Source organism: Engystomops pustulosus, chromosome 6 (assembly GCF_040894005.1).
Source record: "Engystomops pustulosus chromosome 6, aEngPut4.maternal, whole genome shotgun sequence".
NCBI classification, from domain to species: Eukaryota; Metazoa; Chordata; class Amphibia; order Anura; family Leptodactylidae; genus Engystomops; species Engystomops pustulosus.
Window position 1 is genome coordinate 59,323,827 of NC_092416.1, and position 16,771 is coordinate 59,340,597.

General features: G+C 40.9%; 1 protein-coding gene across 3 annotated transcripts in view; it reads left to right on the forward strand.

Moving 5' to 3' along the window:
- Nucleotides 1-16,771, forward strand: part of LOC140135144 (espin-like) — a 163,774-nt gene that overhangs the window by 120,909 nt on the left and 26,094 nt on the right. For 2 of the 3 annotated variants that reach the window (XM_072156256.1, XM_072156257.1), the window contains exons 8-10: nt 9,018-9,182; nt 11,225-11,417; nt 16,683-16,709. In XM_072156256.1, the coding sequence (XP_072012357.1) occupies nt 9,018-9,182; nt 11,225-11,417; nt 16,683-16,709 (385 nt within the window). The remainder of the gene's footprint in view (nt 1-9,017; nt 9,183-11,224; nt 11,418-16,682; nt 16,710-16,771) is intronic. The other variant, XM_072156258.1, reaches the window with a different exon arrangement.

Genomic DNA, 16,771 nt, shown 5'->3' on the forward strand with positions numbered 1-16,771 from the left:
TTGGCTTTGTGTGACATTGCAGAGATAGAACTGAGAGAAGGGGCATAAGAAAGGCAGAGGTAGTAAGTACCCTGTTTCTTGGAAACTGAGATAGGGTCTTATATTATATTTTGTTCCGAAAAATGGGTTAGGTCTTATTTTCAGGGGACATCTTATTTGTTTCAATGAACAAAAAGTAATTTCAATCTTTCTTGAACCAAAAGAAAAAAATATATTTAAATCATATCTTTATCTTCATCATAACTTTCCAAATTTTGAATTTCATTTTGCATTTCTTGTGACTGTATTTCCCATAGAATCAATTTCTCATGTCTAGCAATGGCACTTTCCTTATGTGAGCCCCTTTGTTTCTTTCCGTGCTGCCTTCCATTGACTAGCTTGAAAGGGCAGATTTCAAACAGTGATGTTTTAAAGAGTACAATATCTTTTTTAATATTGTTTAAGGATTGTGTTTCTAGGTGCCACAGACAAAGGAATATATATGAAATTTACACTCCCAACTGTAGATTTAACGGTGGATATCTCTAGTTGGCTCCTAGAAACACAGTTATTGGGGCACATTTACTTACCTGGTCCCTGCGCGATCCCCGAGGTGCGTTGTCCGACGAGGATGAAGTCTGTGTCGCTTCCCTGCTCAGGTCCGCCGGAGTTCTAGAGTTCTTCCCGGTGTATGTGAGTACATGTCTTGTGACACAATTTAAAATCCCGCGCTTAGTCAGAATCAGTCGGTTGTCTGACGGCCACGCCCCTGATTTGTGTCGCATGAAAGTTGGAAATAGTGGGGAAACGCAACGGAAATGTGGTCCGTGAACCCTTAGTAAATATGCCTCATTGTGTGGTATTGAAGAAGATATTTTCATGTTTACAATTACACCAGAACTGTGCTTCTAGGTGAAACGGTTTAGAAGATACAGCTGTTTATAATTATGGCTAACTTTCAGGGTTGGACTTATTTTTTGGAGAAAAACAGCAGTAGCGCCAATGCCTTTGCTACATAAGTAAATGCCAGTGTTATAAATGGGACATGGTAGTAATAGAGCCGTTACAGATTCTGCATAAAGGCTAAGAAGCTGTTACTGAACAGGTTTTTCTTTCAAAATTAAATTAATCTGTTCAGTTCATGTATTTCACCTGTTAAATTAACTAGAATGAAGTTAAAACTGGAATTAAAAAGGAAGTTGAAACCAGATGCTGCTAGTGTAATGCCTTGATCACCTTGATGTAATGCATTGATCATTAGCAAGTGTGACCACCTATATAAAAGTAGCAGTTTTAGCTGTTTGCTGGCCTTGGGCATCCAGGTATTTGTTAACACAAGAAGGGAAGACATCAGAGAAACATTTGTTGCCCATATATATAGTGTTATGATAATTCAATTTTTAACAGAATTTCCATAATTCCATCATTTTACCATGTGAAAGATTATTCACACATTGAAAACAATCAAAACATTTGACAATCTTTCTAGGAATAGATGTTTTTGCAATTATTCCTCACAGTCAAACATTGCACTCACTGCCTGGAAGAATTTCAAAAAGTCCACAAGCCCCATCTCAGACCCTACAGGCCTCAGCATGTTAAACTTTCCAATTTGGGACAGTAAAATTAGAAAAAGACTGAAAATGTAACCTCAAGGAAGCCTAATTTATTTTAAGTTTGCAAAGTTGCATCAGTACAGACCACAAGACTTCTGGAACAATGTCCTTTGGACAGATAAAACCCCAGTGGCAGGGGGTTTAGTGATTTGTGCTTGTTTTGCGACCATGAACAATCACAATGACCAGGACAATCTACAAATCTACAATACAGTAGAAGAAACATATTACAATGGTGTAGTCATTCCCAAGTCTTCATCCACATTGAAATGTTGCAGTGGCACTTTAATGTAGCTGTGCATTTATTTAGCATGTCAATAAATGTCAATAAATTAAATTCAATTGTAAAGAAGAGTGAGACACAACTCCATCAGAACAATGGAAGAGGATGATAAATTCATACAGAAAACAGTTACTTACAGTTATACATGTAAAAGTGGCTATACAAGCTATTGTATTTACTTACACATTTACTTACCCATCCCGTCACGATCCCGTCGCGCGTTGTCCGACAAAGATTCGGGTCTGCCGCGATTCACTAAGATCATGCGTCCAATTTCCTGCATATGTTCTCTTACAGGATAACAACTTCCAGATTATGTTTCTTTGATGGCCCAGTGAGGTGGGTTCATTCTGAATATGATCTTTGAAGTTAGGAAGTAAGAGTTCTCCTTATGGAGAGATTGCCAATTAAAGGGGTTATCCGAGTTTAAGAAATAAATTAGGGCTGGGCTATTTTAAAAAAAATATATGTGTATTTACCTGCGCCAGCGCTGCTGATGTCCCGCGCTGCGGTCCGTCTGATCCGTGCCCCTGTTTGTTTACACAGAAGTCGTGCACAGGGAACTGTGGGCCACTGAATGTGGCCGGTCACTCCCATCCATCCCTATCTCTCAGCATTGTAGGGCTGGTAGCCCCCTGTGCACCCCTGTAAGCAAACCGGAGCACAGATCATACGGACCGCAGCTCGGGACAACTGCAGCGCTGGAGGAGGTAAGTACACATTTATTTCTTAATCTCATATAACCCCTTTAAGGCTGCCTTATAGGCATGTGGAGACTTAAAGCCATAGATGCTCCACTAGGGAATTCAGGGAAATATACAAATATGTTTTCCAAGGTCCTTGAAAGGAAGCCCCCTTAACACCACGTATGACATACAAGAAGTCTAATAACATGATGTGGGATTAAGGCAAACCATTATGTATATTCCAGAAGGATCAACTTCTGAGATGTAAATTAGTTGTATGAAGTCACGGCAATGAAGTTAATGATGTCAACCATAAAAAAAGGAGGAGTTATGAGGAGGGGAGATTGTCTTCAGTGCTGAGTTATTTGACTATGTGACTTTATAAAACCAATTTACATCTCACTTCAAAGTAGATTTTTTTTGTATGATGCCTCCACACTGAGCCAGGAAAGAAACATGATCTGGAAGGTGTAAATCTGACTTACAACACGCTGGTAGTGCTTTATTAGGTAAGTTTCTGCTGACAGGTTCTCTTTAATATTAAGACCTTTTACTTACAGTATTTTTCGCACCAGAGTATAAGGCGCACCATCAATAAATGCCTGCTAAAATGTCTAGGTTCATATATAAGGCGCACCTGATTATAAGGATGAATGACCAGCAGGGGGCAGACCTGTGCACAGTTCAGGCAGCTGTTGTCTCTAAGTACGGTTCATATATAAGGCGCACTGGACTATAAGGCGCACCTTTGATTTCTGAGAAAATCAAAAGATTTTTTTGTGCACCTTACAGTCCAAAAAATACGGTACTAGATGTTTTTAAGCAGGTATGTCATAAGTAAAACCTAGAATTCAAAAAGAGTCTTGTTTCTTTTTCTCATGACAGTATAAGAGAAGTATTAAGCTGCCACCAGCTCTAGGGAGTAAGCCACTGCTAGACACAACTGGTATTTTATTTTCCACAACACATACGTTTTCATATGAGCAGGGCCTGAATGTGTATGGGGGTGTCAGGAGATTTAGTTGTATGTCAAACAAACGCATCTTACAGCTACCAACGCTCTTCCAAGTTACGCCTCTGCCTGGAAGCAATGTCAACGATAAAGCTATTCTTTGGAAATTAATTTTCATGCTAGATATAAGCTTGAGATTACGTGCAGTTTTAAGCATTGGACAGAGGAATGAAAATCCACCATTACAAGGCAATAGAGCAATGGAAACCCGTTCTCTTAGAAGAAATAAAAATAAAAAAATTTGCATAAAACTTTATAACCATATGGATACATTTAAATATCTCAATGGTTGAATCATAAGGAAATGGGTGAAAATTCTTGTGTTCCAAAGACCTTTGAGTTTTCAGTCTATAAGTTATACCATAGGTTGTATCCTCATCACTAATTATATACAATATTCATAAAACTGATAAAGAACTTATGAAGTAACCTAATTTCCTATAACATATTACTAGCTAGCCACTATTAAGGGTATAGATCCAGATTCTACTACTTTTATCATCTGTCCAATACTTGGTGGTGTTGCGCCGCCACAATGCTGTTAAGGGGGAATGGGGAAGAAAAACACCAATGCAGATAAATCGAGCCCGGATCCATTATACACTGTATTCATGTCTGCTACTGTACAGGTGCCATAGTATCATTACCATGGATTGGTGCTATGTTAAACTGCACTCCGAAGGGACATGACAGGAAAACAGAACCAAGAGAGCTGTAGCAGCTTTTACTAGGGTACAAAAAGTATACACAAAAAGCGAACAGGCCAGTGGGGGACCACATACCACTGGCACAATATATAAACACCAAAAATTTGAACCAAAAAACATACAAAGGATTAGTATAAAATTTCAACTTCTTTGTTATACTAATCCTTTGTATGTTTTTTGGTTCAAATTTTTGGTGTTTAGGGTACAAAAAGTGTAAACTCTTTTGATTTACTCAAACACATTGGTGCCTTTAGGCAGCGATCTATTTGAGTTGACGACCCCTAGTTACAAACGGACCTCTGGATATTGGTAATTTATTGTACTTTAGCCCCAGGCTTCAATGGTAAGCTGTAACCATTATCACAGGTGTCTGTAATGAAGCTTTATTGTTAATCATGGATCTTATGACAATCCAACATTTTTAAAATCCAATTGTCATAGAGACTAAAAAATGCTGGGGTTACAATTATAATATATATAGTTCCGACTTACATACAAACTCAACTTAAGAACAAACCTATAGAACCTATCTTGTACGTAACCCGGGGACTGCCTGTAACTATTAAAACATTATGTACTCACTGTAAAAAATTACAGATGTGACTATTCTCTCTTACAGATAACCTTAAAAGGGTTGTTAATAGAGATGAGTGAGTATACTCATCCGAGCTTGATGCTCGTTCGAGTATTAAGGTACTCGAAATGGCTTGTTGCTCGGACGAGTATTTCCCCTGCTCGAGATCGAGCATTTAATTAAAAAAACACAGTGAAGAACAGTGAAGAATAGAATAAAAACAGTGAACACAGTGAACACAGGATAATTTAAGTGAAGAACACAGTGAAGAACACAGTGAAGAATAGATTACAGATGTTCGGCACATCTGCTTACTTGTCGGAAGGGCGCGGAACGGTGCGAACAAAATGTGAAGAACAATATATAGCTCCTGGGCAGCTGCGGAGAGTAAAGGGAAGCAGAAATCTGGGGAGACCGAGGCTGCAGGAAGAGGGGTGTCCCGCTCCCCTGCAACCCTCCCCCAAGATGTGCACCCTGCATGGGCTCAAAAAGCGGCAGACAGCCCCGCGCCCAGCACCCGCCGCCACTGATGACTGAACCGCTGCATGTAGCTGAATCTTCCTGCTCGCTGTGTTGTATGTGTCGGACTGGCGCTGACTGTTGGATGTGTACCGGTACCTTGTCATGCCCGGCGGAAGAAGGGGTCGAAGCTGGCAGCAACTGAGCCGATCCGCTTTGCCCTCAGACTCTGATTGGCGGGACGTGTGGCAATGGCACAGGGTTAAGAAACAGGAATGGCAGCGCTGTTGGCCTCTCCCCCCCTCTGATAACCGCCTTGATAACCCCCGAGCCGGTGCGTCACTGCCGCATCCCTGACCTGCCGCTGGACGGGAGTCTTCTTTTCAAGTTCCTCTTCTTCATCTACCTTCTAGTGTCGCTTTTCATCCAGTACATAAACATCTATAAGACGGCATTAGGGAGACTTCAGTGGAAGAAGAGGAGCGGATCCCGGGACAGCGTATCTCCGACAAGTAAGCAGATGTGCAGAACATCTGCAATCTATTCTTCACTGTGTTTTTCACTGCGTTTTTCCTGTGTTCACTGTTTTTATTCTATTCTTCACTGTTCTTCACATCTGCTAACTTGTCGGGAGATAATATACGCGCGGAACAGTGAAGAATAGATTGCAGATGTTTGCATACATCTGCTAACTTATCAGAAGACATTCTTTTTCAATTAAATAACACATTTTATTCCCCGAGCATCAGGAAAAGTTCGTCTCGAATAACGAGCACCCGAGCATTTTAGTGCTCGCTCATCTCTAGTCGGTAGGCAAAGCAGAAGTCAGTACACAGAATAGCTAAACAACACAATAGCAAGAGAACTTGATACACGAAGATTATGTTTATATAGATCTTTGCAGCACTCCTTAGAAAATATATATATATAAGCAGAAGTGTTTCAGGGAATTTTAGTAGAGCCCATTAAAGCCCCTTCAGTACGTCTACCACACCCCCTTGTTCTGTCGCCGCTTCCCCCTTTCGTGTGACAGGACTGCTCTCTGCCAAATTGTCAGCTTTGTGCTGCCACATTCATATCACTGCGGCCATGGGATTTCACTTGAGATTGGTGATGTCGTATTGGGAGTGGCAATAGCTGAAGGTGCAAGCAGGTGTGGTTGAAGTGCTGCGGGAAGGGGGGGGGGGCGTAAATTAGCCAGTAAATCAGGAGCCTGGAGGGGTTTTGTTAACATCCCGTCCCCTTCCGAAGCACTTCTGTTTCATTAACATATATCTAGATTTTTCTTTTGTAAGGCAAGTCATTAGTCCATGTAATAGGCAGGGTCCCCCCTCAGTCAGTAGTCCATGTAATAGGCAGGGTCCCCCCTCAGTCAGTAGTCCATGTAATAGGCAGGGTCCCCCCTCAGTCAGTAGTCCATGTAATAGGCAGGGTCCCCCCTCAGTCAGTAGTCCATGTAATATGCAGGGTCCCCCCTCAGTCAGTAGTCCATGTAATAGGCAGGGTCCCCCCTCAGTCAGTAAACCATGTAATAGGCAGGGTCCCCCCTCAGTCAGTAATCCATGTAATATGCAGGGACCCCCCTCAGTCAGTAATCCATATAATAGGCAGGGTCCCCCCTCAGTCAGTAGTCCATGTAATCGGCAGGGTCCCCCCTTAGTCGGTAATCCATGTAATAGGCAGGGTCCCCCCTTAGGCAGTAATCCAAGAAAAAGGCAAGGTCCCCCTTAGTAAGTAATCTATGTTATAGGCATTGTGCCCCCTTTATTCAGCATTCCATGCAATAGGCAAAGTGCCCTCTTAGTTAGTAATCCATGCAATAGGCAAAGGGCCCTCTTAGTTAGTAATCCATGTAATAGGCAGAGTGCCCGCCCTCTTAGTCAGTAATCCTTGTCATAGGCATTGTGCCCCCTTAATTAGTAATCCAGGTAAACTGTAAAATTACTGTCTCTAAGAGAGAGGCAGAACAGGGGTGCTGCAGACATTGCAGCTGGTGGGGCCCCCGCTTAGGAATAAGTTGGTGGGGGCCTTGGTGTACATCCCCCAAGAGCCTTCCCTATAATCTGGCCTGACAAGGTAGGCATAACAGTCAATAGATGATAAAATTAGATGATAAATTTTCTCTAACTGTACCAGGGCAACCAATGTAGTTGAGATAAAAAAAAAACAATATTATTGAAAGAAGTTCTTTTACACAACTAGATACATTGTGAGGATCTAGCATTTAGTAATTTGTTAGTGAACTATTATCATGAATGACTTGAATGACAAGTGTTTTTATGATTTGAGTAAAGTAACAGTTATTGTTAGAAGTTTAAACTGTTTAAAAGTTGGCTGCCTAATTTTAGTGTATATACAGAAAAAAAGTGGTTAAAGTGAAAGTCATCTCCTGTTCGGACAATGCTTTATTACATGAATGCATAATACAACAAGAAACTGGATGTTGGCAAAAACAATGCAAATGAAGATAAACTAATAACAATATTTACATTTATATTGAAAAATTGTAGTTTTGATCACTCTTAATATATTGCATAATAATCAATGGGTATAAATGAAGGACCTCCTGCATTTCAAATTCTCCATTGGAGATCTGAGAGGTTTCCTCTGTCCCTCTTGACTCTTCAAACTCAAGATCTATCCTCAGGTTATTTTGTCATCAACATGTTTTTGGTGGGGGTCCAAGAATGGAATCAGCCGGTCAGCCAATACCTTCAGTTTTTTATATTAATGTAGCCCCTTTTTCCTAGATATTCCTTTAATCCTGTTTAAAGTCAATTGTTGGGTCCACACTGGGTACAGAACAAGATCTTTGCTATTTCATTAATTATTATTATGATTTGAAGCAAGTAATCATTTTCTTTATAATGATAATAGCCTAGGATGAGTTTTTGCTCCTTGTGTATTTCTTCAAGGAAATCAACCATCAAAATTAAGCATGATTAATCAGGGGCACTTATTCATAGATACAGGCAAAGTGACTGAAGTAATCTTCTTATATTTGTTATTCATGGCCTCCTTCCTTCTAAAATCACCTTTTACAATTATGCTCATGAGCCAAAAGGGCTCTAGAAAGCAATACCTGCGCTCCCTCTGTTCTGTTGCTTCACAGACTGTTTAATCTTTCGCTCCCCCCTGCTCCCTTGATATTTCCCTCTCCCTTTGCTTTAATCTCACACAGTGGGAGGGGGAAGTGTTCTTGCACAGTGTAACAGCCTTTGAAGCTACAGCACTGAGGGCCTCTGGTAATGTCCTTCAGAACCCTTTGCTTTGAAAGTCCATTCTTAAGGATCCTTAACAACTAGTTGAAGATCAGTAGCTTTGAAAATCATCTCTTGCACTAGACATGGCACATCACAATGGTTGAAATTGGCATTATTACTATTACTTCTGTGGAAGTACTGCAGGAAAATTAAACACTTCCTTCCTGCTTTAAACACTGATACGCATAAAGTTGTGAATACCAGCATACAGACAAACAGCATATTCTCTTCCATAAAATGGTTCAAGGTGGACTATATTTTTATGTTGATTTTGGAAGAAAAGAATGGATGAGGCAAATTGGATGAGTTAGGAACAACTATACCGGCTTCACATTCCCTACCACTTTGTTACTGAAATACATTTTTATAGCTGGACATGTTACATTGTTTATGAGTTTCCAGTCACACGATTTGTTAATGATATCTTGTTTTGTATAGTTGACGTCGCGTGAAGGCAGTCCAGAAGGGCTTCGAAGGGCTGATTCCTGCAGAAAGTCAAGAAACTTTAATAAAAAGCCCAGCACTGGAGATTACTATAAATACCTAGGGCAGAGCACTGCAGAAGCACCACAAGACCACAGAAAGATGGCACATAGTGAGGAGGTATGTTGTATATTCACAGAAAACTATTTTGAAATGTTTGTGACTGATAAAAAAGCAAAAAAAAAGCTAATTTGTTAAGGAAGCTAAAATTATAGCATGAGGTCTGCTAGGTCAACACATCAAGATGCACAAAACCTATATAAACCAATGGATCAAACCATATATATATATACACTCACCGGCCACTTTATTAGGTACACCATGCTAGTAACGGGTTGGACCCCCTTTTGCCTTCAGAACTGCCTCAATTCTTCGTGGCATAGATTCAGCAAGATGCTGGAAGCTCCTCAGAGATTTTGGTCCATATTGACATGATGACATCACACAGTTGCCGTAGATTTGTCGGCTGCACATCCATGATGCGAATCTCCCGTTCCACCACATCCCAAAGATGCTCTATTGAATTGAGATCTGGTGACTGTGGAGGCCATTTGAGTACAGTGAACTCATTGTCATGTTCAAGAAACCAGTCTGAGATGATTCCAGCTTTATGACATGGCGCATTATCCTGCTGAAAGTAGCCATCAGATGTTGGGTACATTGTGGTCATAAAGGGATGGACATGATCAGCAACAATACTCAGGTAGGCTGTGGCATGGCAACGATGCTCAATTGGTACCAAGGGGCCCAAAGAGCGCCAAGAAAATATTCCCCACACCATGACACCACCACCACCAGCCTGAACCGTTGATACAGGGCAGGATGGATCCATGCTTTCATGTTGTTGACACCAAATTCTGACCCTACCATTCGAATGTCGCAGCAGAAATCGAGACTCATCAGACCAGGCAACGTTTTTCCAATCTTCTACTTTCCAATTTCGATGAGCTTGTGCAAATTGTAGCCTCAGTTTCCTGTTCTTAGCTGAAAGGAGTGGCACCCGGTGTGGTCTTCTGTTGCTGTAGCCCATCTGACTCAAAGTTCGACGTACTGTGCGTTCAGAGATGCTCTTCTGCCTACCTTGGTTGTAACGGGTGGCGATTTGAGTCACTGTTGCCTTTCTATCAACTCGAACCAGTCTGCCCATTCTCCTCTGACCTCTGGCATCAACAAGGCATTTCCGCCCACAGAACTGCCGCTCACTGGATGTTTTTTCTTTTTCGGACCATTCTCTGTAAACCCTAGAGATGGTTGTGTGTGAAAATCCCAGTAAATCAGCAGTTTCTGAAATACTCAGACCAGCCCTTCTGGCACCAACAACCATGCCACGTTCAAAGGCACTCAAATCCCCTTTCTTCCCCATACTGATGCTCGGTTTGAACTGCAGGAGATTGTCTTGACCATGTCTACATGCCTAAATGCACTGAGTTGCCGCCATGTGATTGGCTGATTAAAAATTAAGTGTTAACGAGCAGTTGGACAGATGTACCTAATAAAGTGGCCGGTGAGTGTATATATATAGATGTAAGCATAAATGATGTCAGTACAAAAAGGGCACAGAAAGTACAAAGAAAGCTCAAGGATCAAACAATACCAAAAAAGGAAAAGAATTGAGCAATATCATGATAAAAATACAAAATTTATTGAAGTCAATTTAAAAATAGAACATCACAGCAGGGTAGTTACGTATAAGTGCTGGGCAGCGAGTACACATTGGCTTACAGTGAATAAAGTGCTTAGTGCACAGCCAAAAAGTGCAATACATCACAGACGGTCACAGTAAGAGACAAGTAGATAAATACAGAAGTAACAGAATATACCTGGTAGGTACGGCGTATTGAGGCACATAAAGGGGGGAAGCTGCCCAACACATCAAGATGCATAAGAAGTATCATGTATATTGTTAAAAATTAGCATGAAGACATTTAAAGTGTTTGGCTTATCAATTCCTTTGTGCGAGAACATCAGGTACTGCAACCAACTTCATGTAACATGGGCAGTCATAGGAAAGTAGTACCACAGGGACATAGCCCTTGCAGAGGTAGTAGATGCAATGAGCTCTGAAGCTTAGGGGAGTCTAAAGACCCATTTACCTCATTTTTGGCTACAAAAAATGTCTGCTCTCAACTGTCGGTATGATTGACACTCTCCCTCTTTTGTAGGGTTCTCTTCTCGCAAATGAAAATGTGCACAATGGAAATGCTTCTGATAAGAAACCTATGGGGAATATACCACCACCTCCGATGCCCCCACCTCTTCCAGAAAACTTGTGTTACCCTCCTCCTCCACCTCCTCTGCCAACAGAAGCTTCTGTCTCGAGCTCCATGCAGCGACGCTCTTCCAACTCTACAGGAAGTAAGTATTTTTGGATACAATATTTGGACATTGAGTGTTTTATGGGTGAGTGATATTGAAAATGATTTTCTTGATTCTACTGAAGTCTTAATGACTTTAGGGACTATTCACTGAATAGGTGTGGAGGGCCCATCACTTGAAATGCTGTTATCATAAGAATGGGGACCCTACGTATTTCAGTTTGATTGGTGTGATAACTGCCACCCTTTGTATCTTTATGGTACTGCTGAAAAGAAACCAAGTAAAGCACTTGCTCTCATAGAGAAGAATGTGAACTTAGGTTATATGGGAACCCTGTTCTTGTGGAACATGGTGAAGTAACTCCTTAATAATGTCTGTTATGTCCACCTTTAAAAAAATAATGATAAAATTTGTTGAAAGTCTTGATTAAAAATTTGTAAATGTTTAGGTTCTGTTGTTCCTCTGCAGTCTATGTAAGTTTTTTTTTGAACTTGCAGTTCTATACCTAGCTGTCTTTTTGGTTTCCCTAAAAACTTCAAACTAGGGGAGAAATGCTAATGGTTTTTGTTTGTGTGCTATTAATTCATTCATGTCTATAGGCTTATGCATACAGTGATATGTGTGTGATACTACTGGGCAACATTTTTTTTTACTGTTATTGACCCAGAAGCAGACTGCTTACTCCAATGCAGCGCAGGCCACAAACACTAGATTGCAGCTCCAAAACTGCAAAAGTTTGTGTGCTTGTAGTTTCAGCTGCACATCTGTTTCTATCACGATGCTTGTTGCATAAGAGCTCTAGATGTTGTAATGTTGTAAATGTTGTAAATTCAAAATAACTTTTTGCAAAATTGTTATTATTGTGCATTTCCTTCTGCTAAGGCCACATTGACATGACCGTATGGGGGTAGTATGTACGTCCGCAAGCTTGCAGGCGTACATACGCCCCCCTTAGACAGCAATGGCTGCACTTAATGATACGGTGCTACATACACTTTACTGCTCTGTACACGGGGAAAAGATAGAACATGTTGTCAGAAACCTATCCAGCAACAGCACAACCACAACCAGTATTGGCTCTTGTGGTCATACTAGGTAAGTGGTGGCAAACTCATCCTACGACCCTCCTGGGGGCTAAGGCCTGCCTAAAGCAGATAAGCTGCCCAGCAGCAAACCCACTATCAGAACTTAACTAAGGGTCCCTGAGTTACCCTACAAGGTGACAGGGAAGACCTACTTTGTCTGGCAGCTGCTGGATGGTGGAGCGGACAGGTAACCGGAATACAGATATCACACTGATACACACAAACCAACACAAGTCAGGGAAACATTGAAAACGGGGTAACACTTGGAGATACATGACACTATGGGACAAACAACAGATACAGACAGACTAGCGGAGTCGAACAAACCGGTTCAAAACCAAGATGGCGAAAAAGGTACAGAATCGTATGTTAAATAGAATAGTAGTAGAGATGTAGTAGAGATGAGTGAGTATACTCGTCCGAGCTTGATGTTCGTTCGAGTATTCGCATACTCGGAACGGCTCATTGCTCGGACGAGAATTTCCCCTGCTCGAGATCAAGCATTTAATTAAGAAAAGACAGTGAAGAACAGTGAAGAATACAATGAAAACAGTGAACATAGTGAACACAGGATCATTTAAGTGAAAAACACAGTGAAGAAGACATTGCAGATGTTCCCGTACATCTGCTAACTTATCCGAAGACATGCGTGCAGAGCGTTGTTCTTCACAATAGTATGTGAAGAACAATATGTGTGAAGAACACATTGCAGATGTATGGAAACGCTCTGCACACGTGTCTTAGGATAAGTTAGCAGATGTACAGAACATCTGCAATGTGTTCTTCACTGTGTTCTTTCAATGTGTTCTTTCAGTGAAAACATCTGCAAACATCTGCAATGTGTTCTTCAGTGTTCTTCTCTCAATGTGTTCTTTCAGTGAAAAATGCTCGAGTCTCCCATTGACTTCAATGGGGTTCGTTATTCGATACGAGCACTCGAGCATCGGGAAAAGTTTGTCTCAAATAACGAGCACTTGAGCATTTTAGTGCTCGCTCATCTCTAGTCGGTAGGCAAAGCAGAAGTCAATACACAGAATAGCTAAACAACACAATAGCAAGAGAACTTGATACACAGGAGACTGAATAACCAGCACCCAATGAAAGGGCTGGGCAGAATATAAGGCAGTAATGGACACTCCCTCCAGCACTGACCGGCTCAGCCGTCCATCACTCAAAGTGCAGCTGCAGACAAAACGAGTTCAAATATATACCCAGCTTTCCCAAAGATCAGAAAGGGAGCTGTCAATCACTGGCAGCTTTGGGTGTGGATACAAGCACAGAAGCCTGAAACCTGATACCATCAGAGCAATTTGCGAGTTCTGACACATATCCTATCTTTCCCTGTGTACATGGCCCATATGCCGTGCATTCTATGGAGAAGGGAGGGGTCTCCCCTCCTCCTCTTCATTGCATATTCCCACCCGGCTACGGTGTAAATGTAGCCTAAGAGTGTTTTTTTTTTTTAATCCTGTTCACCTTTAGTAGCTTCCAGTTAAATGCCCCTCCCCCCTATTGACTGGGTTCAGTATTGCAGTTCATTTCCAATTACTTCAACTAGTCTCACCTGTCATACCAGACATAGCCCATAGACATCAGTAGCACTGTTGGATCATTTCATATATTTCACTTGTTAGCATTATATGGTAAAGGCCTTTAAGGGGTTGTCTATTTTCGATGTTATAAAAAATGGTTCTCATACCAGATACACCTATGTATGAATATTAAAGCATGTGCCAGGTCAGGAGAAAAAAGTGGGCCCTACTCTGAAGGACCCGGAATAGTCATGTATTACATGGACTGCATCTTTCTTTTTTGCCCTTATGTAATACTACATGTCTCTGGTGAGTTCCAGGAGCCAGACCTATACTGATCAGTTGATTGCCTGTGTCTTGATACTTGGAGGAGAGTGTTGCTTTTTCTTGTGACAATTGTTACCCATTTGTAGGAAGGTATTTTCTATCAGCAAAAGAAATTGATAACATTCATCTTGGTTTAATTTTGTAATACTTCTTTTTAATCTCTTTGGTTTGATTGTGTAATGGAGACTATTGATAGGAAACAAACATGCTGCGCTGGTAATCTAAAGTGCATTGGCACACACTCTGCCAGGCTGGCAACAACTGCTGAATGCAACCCTATGCTAAATGTAATGCTATTAAAGAAGTGTCAAAGGTGTCTCTGATTTTAACAAATCATGAATGTTACATAGACTTAATTGTTCTGTCAATTTTCATACTTTGAAGATGGATAACTGATACCTGCCACATCCTAAAGCTATCCTGTACTCTCCTATTATTTCATGATGGTGAGGGTCTGCAAACAGTCTAGGTAATCTTTTCTTGTATAGTGGGTTTACCACCCATTTTCCCTCTATTTGACAGAATGGAAAACCACTACAAAGAATATCTACTACTCTGGAGGACTCAGTCTGACCATTTATTACACACTTGCTTCTTTATCTAAATACCCTCATGTAATACTGCATGTGTCCAGCAGTGGCCAGTGCCAGATATCGGAACACCTGCTTGCAGCCTCCTCTGTCAGTACAGTAGAGGTTTAGGCTGCTGGAATGAGGGTGTAATTATTAATGACAAGTGAGAAGCCACATAAGAAATGTTAAAGGGTCATATTTTGTTTCAGACCAGCTGACCAGAGAGCTGTAACTGCTGGCCCTCACTTTCAGATACTGTTAGTATTGTTGGGTTTCCCATTAAAATCACTTTATCAAACATCACTCTAATCACTCCAGTTACTTCTGTTTAAACAGCATTTTAGAGCGTTGGCCTTAAGTCTTTTATATGACACAGTGACAGTATAAGCCTAGTAATTGATAATAAGTGAGCTTTGTCACAAGGGATGGGCTATAACAACTTCTCGCTTTCAAGAAAAGGAAGATGATTGCCGCCATTAAGTATAAATTGTAACTATTGCTATAGTATAAAGAGTTTGATTAAAAAAATCGAGCAATGCTGCTGGCATTTTGGGTGCAGTCAAATTTTGATGAAAGGATCTGCTGTGTACAAACGGTTTTGTAACACTAGATGGTTCTCATTACACTGTCAGCTTCTTAGGAAGGCATCTATTGTGTATGAAGGCCTTCACATAACCCCAAAGTGATCATGGGAAGGGTGGGGCTCAGGTATGAATTTTGGCATACCTGGTTCAGTCTTACTAACCATATTGCTTGACTCATTGTAAGCTGACTGTATGACTATACCAGTCTACAGAATGTAGGGCTCTGTGGTATAAAAATGTACTCTTTTGAAGGCTTTAATTATTTACTTAAAGGGGTTGGCCACTAAATAAATCGATAAATCTCTTCCATTAGACATGTCTCTGCATGTACCTGTATCTTTGCCTCTTTTCAGAGCTTCAGCCTGTTGTTACCATACTGCCCTTTGTATATATACACAACTTCTCTCTCTTATTGCGTCTCCCACTGTGCCTTTCTCTCTCACTGTACATCCCCACTGACAGAAACAGGATAATGGAAGGGGAGGGAGTAGAATGAGTCATACTCATGCTGCTGCAGCCCCTCCTAATCATCAGTGCTCACACATGTAAACAAAGAATCACAGAGAGTCTGCACACAGCGCAAAAGTAAGTAGGAGTGCTGAATCACTCTATAAACATTATTATTAAAGAAGTAAAGGCAACATGGCAACATAAGAAAAGTAGTGGCCAACCTCTTTAACTTTTTCTAAAATTACTAGTAATAACCTTAACAGCTTTTCTGCACAGGTTAAAAGGTTTTTATTAAGACTTTCTGAAGCTCCAACAACTTACCGTAGCTTAATATGTACTGTGTTGTTATTGAAATTAGAATTAAATTGAGCTCCTCCTGGTGTGGATTGCAGTATGCCAGAATATTATCATTTAGCAATATGTCTACGCAGGGGATAGTAGCTCTGATCTGGTCTTCAATAAAATACATTAAGAATTGAATTAGTGCAGTATTTGTACCTATTGAAGATGAATATTTCTTAATTCTTCAATCTTCTTACTCTCTAACTGTTATTTTCACTCTTTTTCCTCTCATTTTCCAACGCTGTTCCATGTGACTGGTCTTGCCCCCTTCCTTTTGTCCTCTTTCTTTTCAATCGACTCAATCGTGCTTCCTTTCATCTCTTCCGCCTGTGCTCATTACTGACTTGCATGCCAATCCTGTTCACTACGGTTTTCCCTCTGTGCGTCCATTGTGCCCCACTCTGCATTTTAGAAGTGAAAGCTCTCAGGCAAAGAAAGAGTAAGTACTGGACTCTCTGTGTCCTCTATACTCCTCTGTTCTATAGAATATTACATAGATAG